We start from the raw sequence: 20,700 nt of genomic DNA, 5'->3' as shown, positions 1-20,700 counted from the left end.
TAATGGAGTCTCCTAGTAAGTACAATATACCTATGACAGGAGACCCCGCTCTTTCCAGCTAACATTTTCGTTCGTGTTTACATAAGAACCTTTATTATTATTATATTCTTAAAGTATTTACAGTGTACAATACATATGGTGTTACTTTAACCTATACTTCGTTTTTTTTAGCATTAGAAATTAGGTAAACAATCTTGAATTCTTGATGTGTCTTTTAATTGAAAAACACATTTTAAAAATAAGTTACGGCAAATATGAAACAATTATGAATCTAATACGATCATTCATATTATTCTGCTTTTATAAGTAATAGTTTTATATTTTTATAAAGCGTTTTTCAATTAAAAGACATGTCAATCTTGCAAGTTCTTTCTAATGCTAAAAAAAACGAAGTATAGTGCGGTAATTAGCATAATACGTGCCTATGCTGAAAATTTAAAGGGCCATATCGTTAGGTGACAACCAAAACTCACTGTAAAACGTTGCTCGAACCTACCTGTAAAACGTTGTACAATACACGTGCGAAAAGGTTATTCGCAACTCGTGCCGATTTAAAACACTTTATTTGGTCGTGTTTTAATTTATCGCCGCTCATTGCGGATTTCCTATTTATCGCACTTGTTTCGTAATGTAGGTACTATTATTGCATAGCTTGGGTACAATAACAGCTGTTATCTGCATACAATTTTTATTTCCTTATAGCTAATGATAGGATTAAACGAACTTACCTGAAGTGAAGTTCAATCCTGATTATATGAAGCATTTGGTCCTGAATAATTAACAATGTAGTACATCTCGCTTGCTTGCCATTTGACGCGAGTTTAGAGCCGCCATAAAAGAAAAAATCACCAACTGTCAAGATGACACTTCATATAGTTTAGAGCATACATACACTGATTGGGAAGTAACCATGGATTCATGGTTACTTGAGGAGGGTGGGGGTACCCCTTATTCAGGACCAAATGCTTCATATAATCAGGATTGAACTTCACTTCAGGTAAGTTCGTTTAATCCTATCATTATATTCGCATTTGGTCCTGAATAATTAACAATGTAGATGTTTAGAGAAGGGAATTAAATAATTTGTAAAAACCAAATATCTCAAAAAACTACCCAAAAACAAGCACTTGTATTTTTGGCAATAATGTATATATATATATTCTAAATATCTATCACGGATACCTATCTGTATATATCAGCAAAGGTATACTAAACATAAGTTGTCATGAGAAATCTTAAAGTAGATCAATGTTAAAATAAAAATTCTCCCTCCTATAACATGAGAATTATCAACAATAAAGAAATTAGAGTCTGAACTAATCATGCTATTTTAATAGGTGAGTAAATACTTTGTGTATCAGAGATTCACAAAGAAATCTCAGAGAATCAGACATTTGTGTACAAAATTTTGAACATGTAAAGAAACCTAATAAATATCTAACAAAAGTAGCAGACTGATTATCTGGAGCCTCCCTTCGTTATAAAACATTATATTCACTGGTGAGACCTGCCCTTATGATCTTTACCTTAACCAATGTGAGACATGATAATTCCAATATGTAAAAATAGAAGAAAATAATTAGAATATGTAAAAATAGAATAGAAGAAAATATAGAGATATTATTACTCCCTCTTTTAGTACTAAGCAGCATCTAAGTAATGTACCTATATTATGGTACTTATATAAATATAAAACCTCCATAAAAGAAAGAAGACATGTGAATGGTTACTATTTACATTAATACTTTCTTGTTATGTTTCTTTCTTATATTGTATTCGTTTATTCCAATCAATACGTATATCATTTCCTTCCTTTAATTTATTTATTCATAAACAAATGTGTCTGAATACCATATTTCTATCTCAGGTCTTTAAAGAGTACTTATTGCTATTCCAAATAAACATAAAGAGAATTGTACTATTTGTTGAAATATGAAGTATCTAGGCCTGTAATCTTAGTTTCAAAATCTCAAGTTTTTTATTCGTGTCATACACCCTCAAAATTAAATAGATTCGCATTGCTTCTCATGTATGCAATTAAGCGTAATTTATTGCATGTCCATATTCTAAAATCCGGATACAACTCTTCTTTCCCCGGTTGTAGTATCTTGAGACATGTATGGAGTTGTTTCAACTTATTATAGTAAATTTGTTACTACATGGTGACTTATCACTAGATAGTTTATGTTGGAAGGGATTTAAGTACCCTTATTTAAAAAAGTTGTTAAGTGTAACCACTTAACTAAGCTAACTAAGTAGTCACTTTCTAACTATGCTAAAAGGGTATTACCATATATATAGCCTACACTTAAAACACAATAAATCGCTTTCTTAGCTACAACAAGTTTCACTTTGTATTATATTTTAATATTTTATTTCATCATCATCATCATATCAACCAGAGGACGTCCACTGCTGGACATAGGCATAGGGAATATTTTATTTATTTATTATAAAAGTCTAGAGTTAAGTACTTATATATAAAGATGATCCTGTTGGGTATCATTCTTTCAATTATTTGTTCTAGTATTTCTCAACCACTACATAATCTAATAAAATAAGCAATTTGAACCAAAACAACATGTAATTAGGTCAAATAATGTAAAACATTCATTTAGGACTGTGTGAAATTATAACCACACATACATATGTGGATCGGTCTGTGACGTTTCGTGCACTATCCCATAATAAAAACCACAAATCACTTACAACATGTGCATCCACCTCGAGAATTCTAAATAGGTACTAAGAATAACAGGAAATGACATAGTTATGAGTTATTCATTATGGATCCAGTTTGTCTCGAATGCTCTGTTAAGTGACCAAAAATATCTTCAACAATCAGTTTGGACAGTCATAAGACTGCTGAGAGGTGTCCCTATCTATCCACTTTCTGTTGAATCTTTACTGATCATATTCGTACAGAGAGTATAAAGAAAATCATATAAATGCAACAAAATGATCTGTTGTAAATTTTATTATACTTGTGAAATTGTTTCAATTCACTACTGATTAATTATACAATTATAATTGATTAATTACATCATTAGAGATAAAAGAAAAATATCTATTGCTCATTATGGCATAAAATGGGCATAAAGCATAATTTTACTTTCGGAACCCAATCCTTCTTACATTTCAGCTCTGCTATCGATAATCGTCTCCGATGGACCTGACCCATTATCATTACCATTAGCCCCCCAACCGTTCAAAGTAATTTTACAGTACAAAAAGGTATCAAACATTCAAACACAAGTATAAATAAATACCTAAGTAATAATATTATTTCATTTTATGTTTTGGCCTTAAAGTTAGCTAAGACCGTTACTATTTTAAAATCTCATGGATTCCGCTATAGATTTGGTAGATAAAGCCTTCTCTTGGCCCTTTAAAAAACAAATTAAACAAGGTAATGGGGACACTAATGTTCAAAAGTTGGGAAATGTAATATTAAATATAACTATTACCTGCATACTTACCTATGAACCGAATTATCTACCTACCTACCTACTTATATAACCTACCTACCTACTTATATTACCTACCTACCTACTTATATTATATTACCTATCAACCTAACCATTTCTTCTATCTTATCACAAATGTATTCAAGTCTGCTTCAATGGGCATGAACTTGTGCTAAACTGAACCCTATCATTTTGTAAAAGGGTTCCAAAAAATAAATAAAATTTACTAGTTATGTATTTTATACAACATACTGTTCATTACCTTACATTTGAGAGTATTAATAAACTCTTGACTTAAATCAATATATATTAATACTTTTTTTTTTTTTGAAGTAAATGTGTCATGTTTCATCATTTCCACCGAAGGCAATTGGGCTTCAAGAACTTAAAATTCCATTGCTCAACTGACTGAGCTATCCGGGGACATTTTATAATTTTGTTCATGTTATAATTGTGACATTTTCAATTATATTTTTATGAGGGTGGCTAAAATAAAATAGTAACCCTTGAAGGGTTATCTTAATGATATTAGAATTTATTAGTAAACTTGTATGGCAATTTATCAAACTGCCTGAAAAGGGAAAAAGTTATTCATATTCACACAGTATGATATTATGAAACAAGCTCAAGCTAGTAAACTTGTAAGTGTTAGTGAAAACAGTATTAATAAGCCATAAACCCCAGGATATGACCTTCACAATAAGGCAGTGGATTGGATCTAGTCCTTATAAAGGCTGTTAAATATAGCATTCTTTTGTACACTAGTATATGTGTATGATGTACACTGCCAAGTCACTTATTTATTTTATTGTATTAGTGCAGGTTACAGAAGTTTTGACTAATAAAGCAATAATAAAAATGGTAGGCCATTCTAAAGCCTTAAAAGGGTTCAGCATATATTATAAATGCTTAGCATAAACAGAGACATTATTCCAACAGAATCCAGAATATTGTTATTATTTGTAACCAGTAAGTAGATACTTAATTAGCATACAATTTTGTTTAATGCCACTAGCGGGCTTAGATAGAAAATGATAAATTATCATTGTCTATATTAGAATATGCTTGTGTGATTTATTTAAAGTATGTCCATGAAACAGGATCATGTCCATGACTGTGACAAAATTCTTGCACTGAACTTCAAGTGCTAATGTCATTATAAGAAATTATTAGGTTAAGTATATAAAGCAATTCACAATTTATCATCCCACGGATGAAGTATTTCTTCACATCATTCACATGTAATCCATTTTATTATTGAATAGTAGTTACTATTGCTCGTCCCAGGGACGAAGGGCTTAGTGCTATGCAAAAAACCTTATATTATAGTTAAAGTGAGTTGAAAAAGATCTGACCTTCGTTCCACGAACGAAGCACAATGCCGCTACGCGACATGTGGATATTTTGCTATGCTATAAGCCTTATATTATAGTTAAAGTGAGTTGAACAAGATCTGACCTTCGTTCCACGAACGAAGCACAATGCCGCCACGCGACATGTGGATATTTTGCTATGCAATAAGCCTTATATTATAGTTAACGTGAGTTGAAAAAGATCTGACCTTCGTTCCACGAACGAAGCACAATGCCGCCACGCGACATGTGGATATTTTCAAGCCAATATTTCAAACAATGTCCCACGGACCTATGTCTATCTTCTCTATAGAATGAAGCACAATATGTTGTGAATATCTTTAAGCCAACACCTCCAACAATTATTACCAACAATCCCACGGACATAGACAAACTAGTCACACGAGAATGTATAAAAACTTGATAAAAACTTTGTATAGGTACTCTATAGTAAAGTGAGGTTAGGTACACAACTATTGTATTAGACCTCCAAGTTTCCCCACGGGACCACTTTTAGCACGTTATAGTTGCAAGAATTTGGAAAAAGAACCTTACTGAGTACTTTTGTTTACCAGCTGAACACAAATGCTGATTAAATCATCCGTAAAGATGTACAAGGCAGTACATGTGATGCTGATATACTTACGTTGCGATATTTACAAATTTCACTTTCCATGTACACATTTCACTGCATATCTACTTTTTGGGTATAACTACATGGGAAAAACTAGTAATTACTCGATAAAACTTAATTTACTAGCAGTATGCGACAGGTGCGTGTCGGCGCGCAAACAGAATATGGAGTGTCATCTTGACAGTTGGTGATTTTTTCTTTTATGGCGGCTCTAAACTCGCGTCAAATGGCAAGCAAGCGAGATGTACTACATTGTTAATTATTCAGGACCAAATGCGAATATAATTTCCTGTTTCATAGTTTACTCCTTGCTTATCCCTTTGGTAATGTTCAATGTGCCGGTACAGAAGGTCCAGAAAGCTCATCCGCTCGTGCATCGGTCTTGAGCCTAGGCGTAGTTCAGTGTTTATCTCCAAATATGGCAGTTTGTCCTGGGATACGCGTGGCCATTGAAGAGGAATTAATTTAGTTGGTTTTGGTGTTGGATTTCTGGAAAAAAAAAGATAGGTATGTATTTTCTTATAAATACACTATGGAAAGTGCCAAGCAAGTAGGAAAGCGGACCCTCGCAAAGGCCGGGATAACGCTAGGTAGAAGAAGAAGAAGACACTGTGGACACGGAAATACAATTCAATTAAGTGTTACTTTTAACAAAGTCGTTCAGGATTTAAAGGGACGGACGTCAGGTGTTTAAGCAACAACTGTGCGGTGTTATGTAAAAGACTTTAAACTTTCTTTTTTAATTTTTTAGGGTTCCGTACCCAAAGGGTAAAACGGGACCCTATTACTAAGACTTCGCTGTCCGTCCGTCCGTCCGTCCGTCTGTCACCAGGCTGTATCTCACGAATCGTGATAGCTAGACAGTTGAAATTTTCACAGATGATGTATTTCTGTTGCCGCTATAACAACAAATACTAAAAACAAAATAAAATAAAGATTTAAATAGGGCTCCCATACAACAAACGTGATTTTTGATCAAAGTTAAGCAACGTCGGGAGGGGTCAGTACTTGGATGGGTGACCGTTTTTTTTTTGCTTTTTTTTGTTTTTTTTTTGTTTTATGGTACGGAACCCTTCGTGCGCGAGTCCGACTCGCACTTGCCCGGTTTTTTAAGAAAAAACAGCTTATAAGGTAAATTCAGAAAATTATTAATATTCAATGAAAAAGTTTCATTGACATTTTTAGTTATTTTAGGTTATCTGCTTGAATAAAGAGCTAAAATTAAATTAATAAAAAACCTGTTGAAACCAACATACGAACCCATATTTAGCAAAATTTGTCCAAAGTTCGGTCATCCTGTCTACAATAAGCATATCTTCTTCACGCAACCGGTCCTTCATGTAAGAAATGTCAAATAAATATCCCAGCTCATCTGCGTGGGCAGCGCCACCTTCGGTGTACGATATATTTGCTTTATCCTTGAAATAAGACCTTTCACCAGAGTACGAAAACATGTAAAAATACATATTTTCTACACCAATGTCCAAATATTTTGTAACGGTCCTAACCGTCGGACTATTAAAAGCAAAATCGGCAACTAAATTACATTCCGGTCTCCTGTTATCTGCACGTTGAACATCATCGCCATAGTAAAAAAACCGGACAAGTTTTTTTATTTCATCTGAAAGCTCATTTTCATTTTCTAAATCACAATAACTTTCTAACATATTAGATACGAAGTTCTTATGTTCAAATTCGTCTTTGGATTGCATGTTTACAATCGCATAGCCTTCGTCGTTAGAAATACCAATCAAGACATCGACATCTCTACGAGAAACTGTGTTTAAATCAGCTGGATGTTTTGTTATATAGTTATTAGCATTCTCGAATTGCTTTTCAACACACAGTCCAACAATTACACCAGAGTCCCTTGTAGCAGCAATAAGTTTATGTGGCTCTACTGTGTTTAGAAACGATAAAGCCTGGTATATATCATTAGTTGTGAAATTTAATTGCTTTGTTAATTTTAAAGGAGCATCTGGATCTTGGTCAAATTGACGAGTTAACACAACGCCACTTTGCATAATCACTCCATTATAAAGTGGTTCCTGTAAAAAGTAGTAATGCAAATTCACAGACTCTGAACCTGCACTGTTTCCCATGATAGTGATTTTGGAGTCGTCTCCGCCAAAATATCTTATATTTTCTTTAATCCAGCGTAGTGCCTGTACTTGATCTTTCAAACCCTGATTTCCTGGCACTATAGAAGTGTTTAGACACATGAATCCGTAAGGGCCAACGCGATAGTTGAAATTAATAAAAATGACGTCATGTCTAACCAAGAAGCGTGGTCCGAAGACGTATCTGCCTGCAAATCCATAACTGTATTTGCCTCCATATATATAGATCATAACGGGCAAGGGATTACGAAAACTGGCGCTGTTCGGTGCATAAATGTTGACGTGAAGGCAGTCCAGTGTCCCAGTAAATGTATCGTTAAATTCTACAATTTGAGGACATCTTGAGGTATCATCGACTGCTTCAAATATCCCTTCGAATTTGTGTGGTACAGGAGTCTGAAATTTTAACATTTTAACCGTTTGGTAATCGCTCATTCTAATATATTTTAAGTTTATTATCGGAAGAGTTTATTGTACACTAGCTGTTGCCCGCGACTTCGTCCGCGTGGAATCTTATCTTCAACATTTTACATTACCTATAATTTTCATATCCAAGCAATGTTGAAATTAAGTACTTTTCTTTTTAGCAAGTTGTATGAAGTTTTAAGTTAGGTGGATTTTGATGTTGGTTGCTGAAATTACTTTTCTTGTATTCTCATAATAGGTACCTATGTTATATACAAAGATTCAAGCCCTTATACAAAGATTCAAGTTCCGCATTCCGCACTCACAAAATATCTGATCTCCATACAAACTTTCAACCCCTTTCTCACCACCTTGGGGCATGATTTTCAAAAATGCTTGAATTAGTTTTCATGTTTTTTAATTTATTACCTTTTTTTCCAAAAAGTTAGAAGTTCCTAGCTTAAAATTAAATTTACACCCCAAGACGAATTTTCATCCCCTTTTTAGCCCCCTTAGGGATTGAATTTCCAAAAACGTTGCAATTACTTTTTTTTTGTAATCGGCTATTATGTCTTTCTAAGAAGTTTCAAAGCATTTGTAATGGATTCAAACTTTGAACCCCATATTAACCCTGTTAGGGGATGAATTTTACAAATCACTGAAATCACTTTTATTGTCTTCTAATAATATCCCCAAATACAAAGATTCAAATCCCGCGCTCGAAAAAATGCATGATATCCATACAAACTTTCAACCCCGTTTTCACCACCATAGGGATGAATTTTCAAAAACGCTGAAATTAGTTTTCTTGTATTTTAATTTACAAAGACCTTTTTACAAAGTTTCAAGTTCCTAGCTTCAAATAAAATTTGCACCTGAAGACGAACTTCCATCCCCTTTTTAACCCCCTTAGGGGTTGAATTTCCAAGAACGTTGCAATTACTTTTTTTTGTAATCGGCTATTATGCCTTTCTAAGAATTTTCAAAGCATTTGTAATGGATTCAAACTTTCGACCCCTTTTTAACCCTGTTACGATGAATTTTACAAAACGCTGAAATTACTTTTCCTGACTTCTAATAATATCCCTAAATACAAAGATTCAAGTCCCACACTCGAAAAAATGTTTGATATCCATACAAACTTTCAACCCCTTTTGCACCACCTTAGGGGTTGAATTTTCAAAAACGCTGAAATCAGTTTTCTTTTATTTTAATAATATATCTTTTAACGAAGTTTCAAATTCGTAGCTCAAAAGAAAACTTTAACCCCATACAAACTTTCATCCCCTTTTTAACCCTGTTAGGGGATGAATTTTACAAAACGCTGAAATTACTTTTATTGTCTTCTAATAATATCTTTAAATACAAAGATTCAAGTCCCGCGCTGGAAAAATTTTTTGATATCCATACTAACTTTCAACCCCTTTTTCACCACCTTGAGGGATGAATTTTCTAAAACGCTGAAATTAGTTTTCTTGTATTTGTATTTGATACTTTTTTACAAAGTTTCAAGACCCTAGCTTAAAATAAAATTAGCACCCGAAGACGAATTTTCATCCCCTTTTTAACCCCCTTAGGGGTTGAATTTCCAAAAACGTTGCAATCACTTTTTTTGTAATCGGCTCTTATGCCTTTCTACGAAGTTTCAAAGCATTTGTAATGGATTAAAATTTTCAACCCCTTTTTAACCCTGTTAGGGGATGAATTTTACAAAACGCTGAAATAACTTTTCTTGTCTTCTACTAATATCCTTAAATACAAAGATTCAAGTCCACCACTCGAAAAAAATTTTGATTTGCATACAAACTTTCAACCCCTTTTTCACCACCTTAGGGGATGAATTTTTTGTAATCGTTTCAAATAAAAGTTTCAAATTCCTAGCTTAAAAGAAAACTCTAACCCCATACAAACTTTCATCCCCTTTTTAACCCCCTTAGGGATTAAATTTCTCAAAATCGCTTCTTATCTCTTGTACACTTTATAAATGCAATCTGTTGTGCAAATTTCAACTTTCTGGCTTTTGTAGTTTCGGCTCTGCGTTGATAAATCAGTCAGTCAGTTAGTCAGTCAGTCAGGACACTTGCATTTATATATATAGATTAAGAACAAGACTGGAAACAATCGATGGTACGTCAAATCATGATAATATATCTTTATTTTTATATACATGAACACCAAAAGTACCGTATAATGTGCGTGCCTACTTTCGTCTCCAGTGGGTGTTTTTGCTCCATTACCTATAGTTTATATAAAACTAAATCAGGATATTCTCAAGTTATTATGACCACAGTTTAAGAGATTTTAGAATATAGTTAGGTTAGGTTAGTTTTATGATAGTCCTTTGAAGTTACGATGGAAGGACAGCAAAGGAATCGATCGATAACAATTTAAATTTAGAATAATGAAAAAATTGAAAGTAGTTTCGTAACATGAGAAATGGAGGGGATCATGTGTATTAAGAAGAAAATACTGTTGACGAAATGCATCCTAACGACATTCTCTTAATATTTATTTATTGAGAAATTTCAATACTCACACCAAAAACGTTTTTCGGATCAACCCTCGCATACGGAATACCAAGGAACATAGAGTAATTCCCGTCCTGAGCAAGAAGCCCTCGAAAACTGCCTACTGGAGTATGTACTATAGGCCTAGGCAACTCAGGGCCTATTGGAAGTTCTGTGAAAATCGCAAACTTTAGTATTTAGTATTCAGTCAAATCATTGACCGCACACGAGAAAAGCCTTCTAAGTATCAGCTTTGGCAGAAATTATTTCGGATTGTATAACCAAGGTTCTTGTTTGATATAAATGATTTGGAATGTCTGCGGTTAAGCAGAAAAAAAAAATACCTGTTAAAGCCTGGGACCACTGCTGTGCAATTAGTAGATAATATAGAAATACCGCACTAAGGACCTCAGGGTAGATACTCCTTGCTCTGTTCATAGTGTCCCTTATACGTCTTCCTATGGTGACGGACTGTTCACTACGGTACTAGACTGAATGCTCGAAGACTATGGTCTGAATACTCTTGGACGGTTTTTATTGTTAGTCGTGGCCATTGGACACTTAAGTATCTTATGAATGCACGATAAGGCTATGAAAAGCACGTAGATTCGTTGTGGCGTCGTTATTATGTTGACTTAATACTGAGGCATACTCAAAATTCTTATAAACTTTATAACACATATAACACTATATTCTGTATCTTTAGGTACTTAAATAAATAAAAGTAAACAAATTACTTGTACATTTTCACCACACCAGCTCGGAAAGGCTTACTTTGCACTTCAAAAACTGATAGCAAAGTTGTATTTTATTCACATGTGAGGCAAAGTAATCAAATGCAAATTTTGAGTTGTTTTCCTAAGTTTGCTGGTAGAATTGACTTTTCAATGATGATTTAGGATGATAAGTATTTAATAACATTCATTTGGATTTGATTTTGTTTGATATTTTACATTTAATATCTGCTTCGGGTTGGTGTGGTGAAAAATTTTGTGTTTCACTCGGGGGCAAATTTTGTTTAACCCTCGTGCTTTGAAACCCTCGCAACGCTCAAGATTCCATTTTTCGAACCACTCACTACGCTCGTGGTTCAATTTTGGAATCTTTCGCTTGCTCGGGTTTCAATATTAGCACGAGCGGTTAAACAACAATTTGCGCCCTTGTAAAACAAATAACTATTTCAGGTAAGTACCTATATAGTTCGTTTTTTTTAGCATTAGAAAAAACTTGCAAGAAGGTAAGCGATCTTGACATGTCTTTTAATTGAAATACGCTTTTTAAAAATCAGTAATTATTACTTATGAAAGCAGAAGAATATAAATGATCGTAGTAGATACATAATTGTTACATATTTGCCGAGACTTATTTTTTAAACGTGTTTTTCAATAAAAAGACACATCAAGATTGTTTACCTTATTTCTAATGCTAAAAAAAACGAAGTATAGTTACAAGAATTATTGATTAACCCACCAACCACGTGGATCTGTCACTGAACGAACTGATTTTAACCTACATTATTTGATCATGTAATGTTTTCATCTAACTACCCTCAACTGGCTTAAGAAGCCATTTGGTTGCTCTTTTTTAAATACCTAAATATATAGACTATAATAATATTTACCAGACTATAATATGTATTGTATGCCGATGCCGATGGGGACACAAACCTCCGTTAGTCAGTTATCCGATGCCGATGGGGACACAAACCTCCGTTAGTCAGTTATAAAACTTGTGTTTTATAAATAACTTGTACTCGTATCTGTGTTTTTCTAATAATAATCTGGTGCTTTTTTTCATGCATTGTGTAAAATAATTTATTTTAAATACAATATAAGACCCTATTCCTACATTTTTTTCTCCACTATAGGATTATCCTGAAAAGTACACGGCTCATCATTCCTCGGATACGTTTTATATGAAAATTTGAGTGATTTTGTATGGCATTTTTGGGGTATCTAATATTTAGATAAATGTTTTCTGGCGTATACGTGTGCATGTAAGATTTTTTACATGACTCAATTGGATACCTAAGGTTGTCAGAATCTTATATTTATGCGACTTTTTTGCCGTTTAAATTTTTTTCGAAACAATAGTATTACCGAATTTTCATCACTTAAAAGTCACATCTCTAATTAATTAATATGCTGCACTTCCAAAAATGCTTACAAAAAATTACTTCACAGCTACTCCATACAATACCTATATCAAAGATATATGTAACTCCGTATAAGATAAATAAAGTCTAAGAAAAAAACGTGCCTCGGAAATCAAGAAAAAGTCATTCTCGAATAGATGGCGCCATATAACTTTGGCCTACTCTCGGCTAGATTTCGTTGACACCATTTGATATTTAACAATTTTAACACATATCAGTGAAAGAACATGGGTCAGTATGGAACAAAAAAAATTAAAAATCATTTATCCGTATACATACTTTGATTAATTTATACATTTTCAATTTTATTTTAAGTTTTAATCGTGTTTCGATAGATGGCAGTAAATGTAAGTAAGTAAGTAAATATTCTTTATTGCACCAATAATCATACATCTACCGTAAATCATAAATGTTCCGTGACTACAGATATTACTATGGCAATAGTCCTCTCTTCTTCTTCGTCGCGTTATCCCGGCATTTCGCCACGGCTCATGAGAGCCTGGGGTCCGCTTGACAACTAATCCCATGATTCGACGTAGGCACTAGTTTTTACGAAAGCGACTGCCATCTGACCTTCCAACCCAGAGGGTAAACTAGGCCTTATTGGGATTAGTCCGGTTTCCTCACGATGTTTTCCTTCACCGAAAAGCGACTGGTAAATATCAAATGATATTTCGTACATAAGTTCCGAAAAACTCATTGGTACGAGCCGGGGTATATATATGGCAATAGTCCTCTATACTCTATATATATTGTCTTTGCCTATATAAAACTGAACTGTCACAGGGCCCATCAACATCATTCGCCTCGAGAGTTATAGGAAGTTAGTTAGAGGTTAGGCATCATGGTCCTAAAGTTCCGATTGTGACAATTTCGTCGAATTTTAACATTAATAAAATTAACCCAGATATATTATACATTTTTACACATTCATTGCACATTCCCTGTTTCATTGTATTGACCAACGATAACGTCTAATTCTCTGTACAGAAGGTCTAGAAAGCTCATTCGTTGATGCATAGGGCTTGAACCTAAACGTAATTCAGTGGTTATTTCCAAATATGGCAGTTTATCCTGGGTCACGCGCGGCCAATGGAGAGGAATCAGCTTTGAAGGTTTTGGGGTTGGATTTCTGTAACAAAGCAATAATAAAAAAAAGTTTAAATGAAAAATCTATTTCAGACAAATACACTGGAGTAAGAATAAAATTGAAAAAATTGAAATTGAAATTGAAATTATTTATTTCAGGCATAGATCCCATAGTGTTAGTACAAAATATATAATTTAACTACCTATATCTATGTTAGTGTACAATATGTAAAATAATAAATACCTAAAACTACTTAATAAAGGAAAATGTACCTGTCGTAAAGAAGTGGTCCCCAGGTTGCCTTTGACATACACATATAAAGTTTACTCTGATAATTTTGGATAATACCGAACTTAACTCATAATTATCTCCGAACCACCCGACTTTCGGAAGTATTTCAAAAATTACTCGAATGTACATTAAATTACCGATTTGCGTGGAGTGCGGCTTTGAACTAAGTGCTTTGATGAGATGGCTGTGGCAAGTTATATTTACGTTAATGAAGCAAAATAAATACTTACCCATATTTAACAAAATTAGTCCAAAGTTCCGTCATCCTGTCAACAATTAGGATATCTTCATCACGCAACCGCTCCTTCATGTAAGAAATGTCATATAAATATCCCAGCTCATCTGCGTGGGAAGCGCCACCTTCTGTATATGATACATTATCTTTATCTTTGACAAAACACCTTTCACCGGAATATGAAAACATATATAAATACATGTTGTCTAAGCCACTGTCTAAATATTTTCTAACAGTCCTCAATATCGGACTGTAAAAAGAAAAATCAGCATATAAATTCATATTGGGTCTCCTATTATCTGCGTGTGGAACATCATCACCGTAATAAAAGTTCCTGATTATCTTTTTTATTTCATATAGCTTCCTTTCATTTTCGAATTTAAAGTCTCTATCCAAAAGCAAAGACACGAAGTCCTCACTTTCAAATTTCTCTTTTTTCATCGTAGTGACTGCCACGTAGCCTTCATCGTTATTAAAACCAATTAAAACATCGACATCTCTTACAATGTTTATATTATTTGGATGTTTTGTTATAAAGTTATCAGCATTATCAAATTGCTTTTCAACACACAGTTCAACAACTAAACCAGTATCTCTGTTAGCAGCAATAAGGGCATGTGGCTCTACCCTGTTCAGAAACGACAAAGCATCATTAATGTCATTCGTTGTATAATTCAATTGCTTTGCCAATTTCAAAGGAGCTTCTGGATCAGGATCTTTGAATAGTTGTTTAGTTAATATAACGCCGCTTTGCAAAATCACTCTATTAAATAATGGTTCTTGTAGAAAGCGCACATGGAAATCCACAGATATTGAGCCAGCACTGTTTCCCGCTACAGTAATTTTAGAGTCGTCTCCGCCAAAATACCGTATATTTTCTTTAATCCAGCGTAGTGCTAGTACTTGGTCTTTCAAACCCTGATTCCTTGGTACTTTATAGGTGTTTAGACACATAAAACCGTAAGGGCCAAGGCGATAGTTGAACGTAATGAAAATTACGTCATGTCTGACTAAGAAGCGTGGTCCGTAAAGGTATCTGCCTGCAAATCCGAATTGGAATTTTCCTCCGAATATTTGGACCATCACAGGTAAGGGGTTATCAATACTGGCGCTATTCGGTACGTATATGTTGAGATGAAGGCAGTCCAGAGTCCCAGTAATTGTGTGGTTAAACTCTTCAATTTGTGGACACCTTGAAGTATCGTCGACTGCATCAAATATCCCTTTAAATCTGTGCGGAATAGGAGGCTGAAATTTTAACATGTCTTTGTAAGTAGTGAAGTACCAACATAGTACCTTGTATATAAATGTATTGTCTTGATTTATAAATGGTTGCTACTCTATACCGGAAATAATTCTGTAAGAGAATGAAGTTAGGTTGTATTGTAAGTAAAATATTATTTTCTTTTGAAGTAAACAATTAATTGGACATGGAGAGTTAATGCCCGTGTCCAAAAGGGCTCCATAGCCACTCCCCATGAAGTGGGGGGGTATCAAGATTACACTATATGAACATATTTTTATGCCAGGGGTTGAAGAAACTTGCAAAAAAGACGAGAGATCTGCCCCGACAAGAATTTCCAGAATTTCATAAATGGAGAAAATTCAGTGGATACTCACTCCAAAAACGTTTTCCGGATCAACTTTTGCATACGGGATACCCAGAAACATGGAGTAATTCCCGTCCTGGGCCCGAAGACCTCGAAAACAGCCTACTGGGGTATGCACTATGGGTCTGAACCACTCAAGACCCAGTAGAGTGTCTGCAAAATATATATGTTTTAGTTTCGTGTGATGATGTTCGCAATCAAAACATTTTAGTCTAAGTATAATGGGTCAAAACTTTCGGGTAATCCGTCGTCTTTTATAAGTTAACGATTTTCAGACAGTATTTTAAGACTTTCATTAGACGCATTTTCAGAAAGTAGATGGTTTTATCATGCCTATAAGGTTGAAAAAGAAAAATATTAGATAAGTTTTTAGTCTATATGTGTGCACCACCACAAGTTTTTTACGCGTCAAGAATTGTGAATATTTACTGACAGTAGCAAACATTGCATGGGTCATCGCTCAATACACCGATACATAGTTTGAACGTTCCGTCGTTGCGTTATCAATCGAACTAAAATTTGGACAACCAACAGTCAGTCTTTAGTCAACCTGTGTGAGAAACATTCTAGGATTGTACAGGCAGAAAAGACAATAGTGTACCTGATGCTGAAGACTGGGTCCATTGTTCTGCAATAGTTAGCAGAAGGAATACAAATACCTGACTGGCCCGATTCCCAGAGAACATCGTGATCGCGAGGCTTCTGAAAATAATATAGAAATTTCTAATAAATCTTGATTTTTTGCATACCTGATTAACAAATACCTACTACTAAATATGAACATTAATGATACCTACAAACTTGACGAAAAATGCTCTGAGAATCCTGTAGTCTCACGAAAAAGAGTAGAAATTAAAAAGTGCCAATACTGTAGTGTCATCCCGTTTTCCTAGATTGATTTGAAAGGGACGACACTACAGTATTGCCACTTTCTAATGTCTACTCTTTTTTGTCAGAATATTAATCATACACTTGATATCAAGATTTAAACTTTTAATAGGCATCTTTATTGATACCTAATTTTGAAGTTTGTAGTTTATATTGCTTTTTTATTAAGTGCTTACATATTTCTTAGTTTTAAGGTTGTATTGATTTTGACATTTTAATTTCTGTATTTTTGACTTGTGTAGTAAATTACTTGATTCGTTTTTAGGGTTGCGTACCCAAAGGGTAAAACAGGACCCTATTACTAAGACTCCGCTGTCCGTCCGTCCGTCCGTCTGTCACCAGGCTGTGTTCTCACGAACAGTGATAGCAAGACAGTTGAAATTTTCTCAGATGATGTATTTCTGTTGCCGCTATAACAACAAATACTAAAAAGTACGGAACCCTCGGTGGGCGAGTCCGACTCGCACTTGTCCGGTTTTTGACATCTAAATACTTACATTACACTTAGCACTTAATTTAATCTTATGATATTATTCATAACTTTACTCTAAAATGATAAACTGCTTACTTCAACGAGTACCTAAACTGAAATGAAGAAATCTCAGTATTTAAAAAGTTGACATATAATTATTAACCATAACTGAAGACAACAATCAGTCATGGTAAATACTTAATGAGAAGAAATTATTACAAAGATATTTTGTCACTGTTACGCTACGCTAAATTTATTTTAAGCAAAAATTTGCATAATATTACATAGTTGCATACTTATTTAGTTTCTTAGTTCATTATTATCTATTTAAAACTTCAATAACACTTATTGTGATAGTATTCAATCACATATAATTCATTCTGAATACAGTACTTTTAAAACTATATCTAATCAACGTAAAATCATCAATCAAGTTTCAGAGAACGATAAACAAAAACAAAACAAAATAGGGAATGTAATAAAGCTAATACGATCAGATTAGATACAGCGGCATGATATCGCCAGTGAAATAAATATCGCGCCCGACATCAAAAACTAAATTTCAGAACATGGAATACTAGTTTAAACAGAACTAGAGGCAGACAAAAATGGACCATATAACATAGTACATAAGAAAATATAAATAAGTCTGTCAATATTTGATGGAAGTTTGGACAGGAAATTTGATGAAGTGATTTCGCTGGTATATTTAGGAATGCCCCAAAGCAGGCCGCGGTAGCGCTGAAGGTCGAGAAATAAGCAGAGTAGAAATAAGAGTAGTAGATTTTTATGAAGAGTTTGCACCTACTATCAATGGTAAAGTGACGGGAATATCTTAGATAATTTATTATTATATGTTTATACCGTATAATAATTTATTTACATTTTCGGTACTTAGGTAAACATTGACGGCTTAAATCGATCGGGTCCGGAATCGAACCGGATACCCGGCGGATAGAACATCGTAAAAACTTACGAGCGACTTGCAAAAGGAACAACGGATCAAAGACCTTTTATGTGACCTAATCTAGCTTTAACCTTAGTATTCATACAAATCTGGCCATCCTCCTTTAGAATTTTAGCTTAATGTTATAACGACGATAAGCCACATAAATTGAGGAACCTGAGAGTTACAGACCGAAGATCACTGGAACCAGGGGCCCCTCCTATGTATGAAACTAAAGACGCGTATACAGCTTGGCATAAAAGAGTAGAAATTAAAAAGTGGCAACACTGTAATGTCGTCCCGTTTTCTTATATAAATTGGTTTGAAAGGGACGACACTACAGTGTTGCCACTTTTTAATTTCTACTCTTTTTGTCAAGCTGTACACAATAACCTAAAGTAAGAAATGTAATTAATTATCCGCGTGGGATAGAGATAAATCACGGGTCAATATACAAAATTCTTCTTACTTAGCGTCCTTACTTTCATACGTTAAAAATAAAAATAAAAATTTAAAAATCTTTCCAGGTTAAAATACAATATTACAGAAATCAAAGTACAAAGACAAACTTATTTATACACCGTGTTTTTTTTTATTTCCGTTAATTGCAAGGGTGCATTCCTGAGCTTGAATCAAGTAACTTTCTCAGAGACACCGACATTCTAATTAACTCCATTTCGGTGATAATCAATAATTTAAATATTTTCTTGTAAGGGCACTACGAGCGTGTACACTTTTCTTAGAGCCTGTTTATGTACCTATTGATTACTTGGGTCAAAAACAAAACTGTGTTCGCGTCTTTCCTGTAGACATACACAAGAGTTAAGGACTATTAATTAATATATATAAGTTAATTTTCTTATTTAACCCTTATCCACGTGAAAAGGTCCTCCTTTTACTCTAAATAAAAGGAGGACCTTTTCACGTGGATGACAAAATCATTACTTACATGCCCACAAGCTGTTAACTATTGCCCACAGGAGAGAAAAATGTACAGTTCGCGCGAACACGCTAGTTTTATCTCCTGTGGGCAATAGTTAACAGCTTGTGGGCATGTAAGTAATGATTTTATCATAGTTCTCTAAATAAAAGGAGGACCTTTTCACGTGGATAAGGGTTAAATAAGAAAATTAACCTTAATAGTCCTTAACTCTTGTGTATGTCTACAGGAAAGACGCGAACACAGTTTTGTTTTTGACCCACTTACTATTCAAAAACGTTTACTAAAGTTGACAAGCCGATAATAATCGTTTCTCCCTTTCCGACGTATTGGTATGATGGAAAGGGACAAACGATTAATATCGGCTTGTCAACTTTAGTAATCGTTTATGAATAAGGGGGTCAGTGTATAGTATAGTATGAGTTCATACATTTGCTACTAAACTTAAGTACTATCTCGGACGATCGATGTTCGAAATGACATTGGTCACAGTTTTCAATTGTTTGGTTGAGTTAAATGTGGGCCGGGGCGTGAAGTGGCGCAGAATAGGGCAGAATGGCGCTCTCATGTGTCGGAGGCCAAGATCCTCTTTGGGTCACTGAGCCAGTGATGTATGTATGTAAATGTAATGCAAGTGTTACAGCAACGCTATGCTATATGCAACATATAATTGAATTTTACTTAAAAAAAAGCCCCAAGATTACCGGAATTTAATAAAAACACTAACTACACAGGATGTCTTCCTTCTTATTTAGTCCCAAAGCCCTTCCCTACATAATCTGACTTGTTTCATCGATCAACGTGAATGACACGTGACAAAATATAATATTGTGAGCGTGTGAAGGGTTAAGATTGATCACCAAAGTTGGCAGCCGCTTGTAATGCAATATGTCGTTTAAAGGTAGCATTTGGATTCAGACCGCACAGGCTTTACTGCTGCCGTATGCGACGCGACATTGCTGATGTTGTATAAATTCAAACAGTTCCTTTAATAATCATCCTTCTTCTTTCTTCTTTTTGTCTTTTTTAGGGTTCCGTACCTCAAAAGGAAAAAACGGAACCCTTATAGGATCACTCGTGCGTCTGTCTGTCTGGCCGTCCGTCACAGGCTATTTTCTCGGAAACTACTGGACCAATTAAGTTGAAATTTGGTATGCATAATATGTAAAGTAGTGACCCAATTTATAATTTTAAAATACATAGGTTCGAAGTTATTTAAGATAATAGCCAAAAAATTACCACCCCCATTTATCTCAGAAAATACTGGGTCTAAAATTGAAAAAAATACACAAAATAGTTCTTTACCTATATGTCAGGAAAATCTATTAGAAATATGCAGTCAAGCTTGAGTCGGTCTTATACCCTACCCTACCCTAGAAACGCGAGTCCAACTCGCACTTGGCCGGTTTTTTTGAGTCATCCTTTACGCAGACCTTGGCCTTCGGCCTCGCTCACACTAAGCAACTGGAATTCAGCTTCACCACAGAATAAATAATAGTACTAGGTACAGAAGACTCACTCCCTAACAAAACGCGTCTGTTACGATCAGCACAGATACGGCCGCTAGGTGGCGACAGCCCCACGCGCG

At 34.5% G+C, this 20,700-nt stretch overlaps 1 protein-coding gene across 1 annotated transcript; it reads right to left on the bottom strand.

The window, feature by feature from the left end:
* Positions 1-5,716: 5,716 nt before the first annotated feature.
* On the bottom strand, positions 5,717-16,553 carry LOC134666966 (juvenile hormone esterase-like). The gene is made up of 4 exons (XM_063524276.1): positions 16,468-16,553; positions 15,877-16,019; positions 14,252-15,504; positions 5,717-5,942 (listed from the first exon to the last, which is right to left on the bottom strand). Exons 1-4 carry the CDS (start codon positions 16,550-16,552, stop codon positions 5,717-5,719), a joined length of 1,707 nt encoding a protein of 568 aa, XP_063380346.1. The 5' UTR covers position 16,553.
* Between the last annotated feature and the right edge of the window lie 4,147 nt (positions 16,554-20,700).

The sequence above is a fragment of the Cydia fagiglandana genome, chromosome 8 (genome assembly GCF_963556715.1).
Source record: "Cydia fagiglandana chromosome 8, ilCydFagi1.1, whole genome shotgun sequence".
NCBI lineage: Eukaryota > Metazoa > Arthropoda > Insecta > Lepidoptera > Tortricidae > Cydia > Cydia fagiglandana.
The sequence above is the reverse complement of the archived record's forward strand: the minus strand, read 5'-3'. Positions and strand labels throughout refer to the sequence as shown.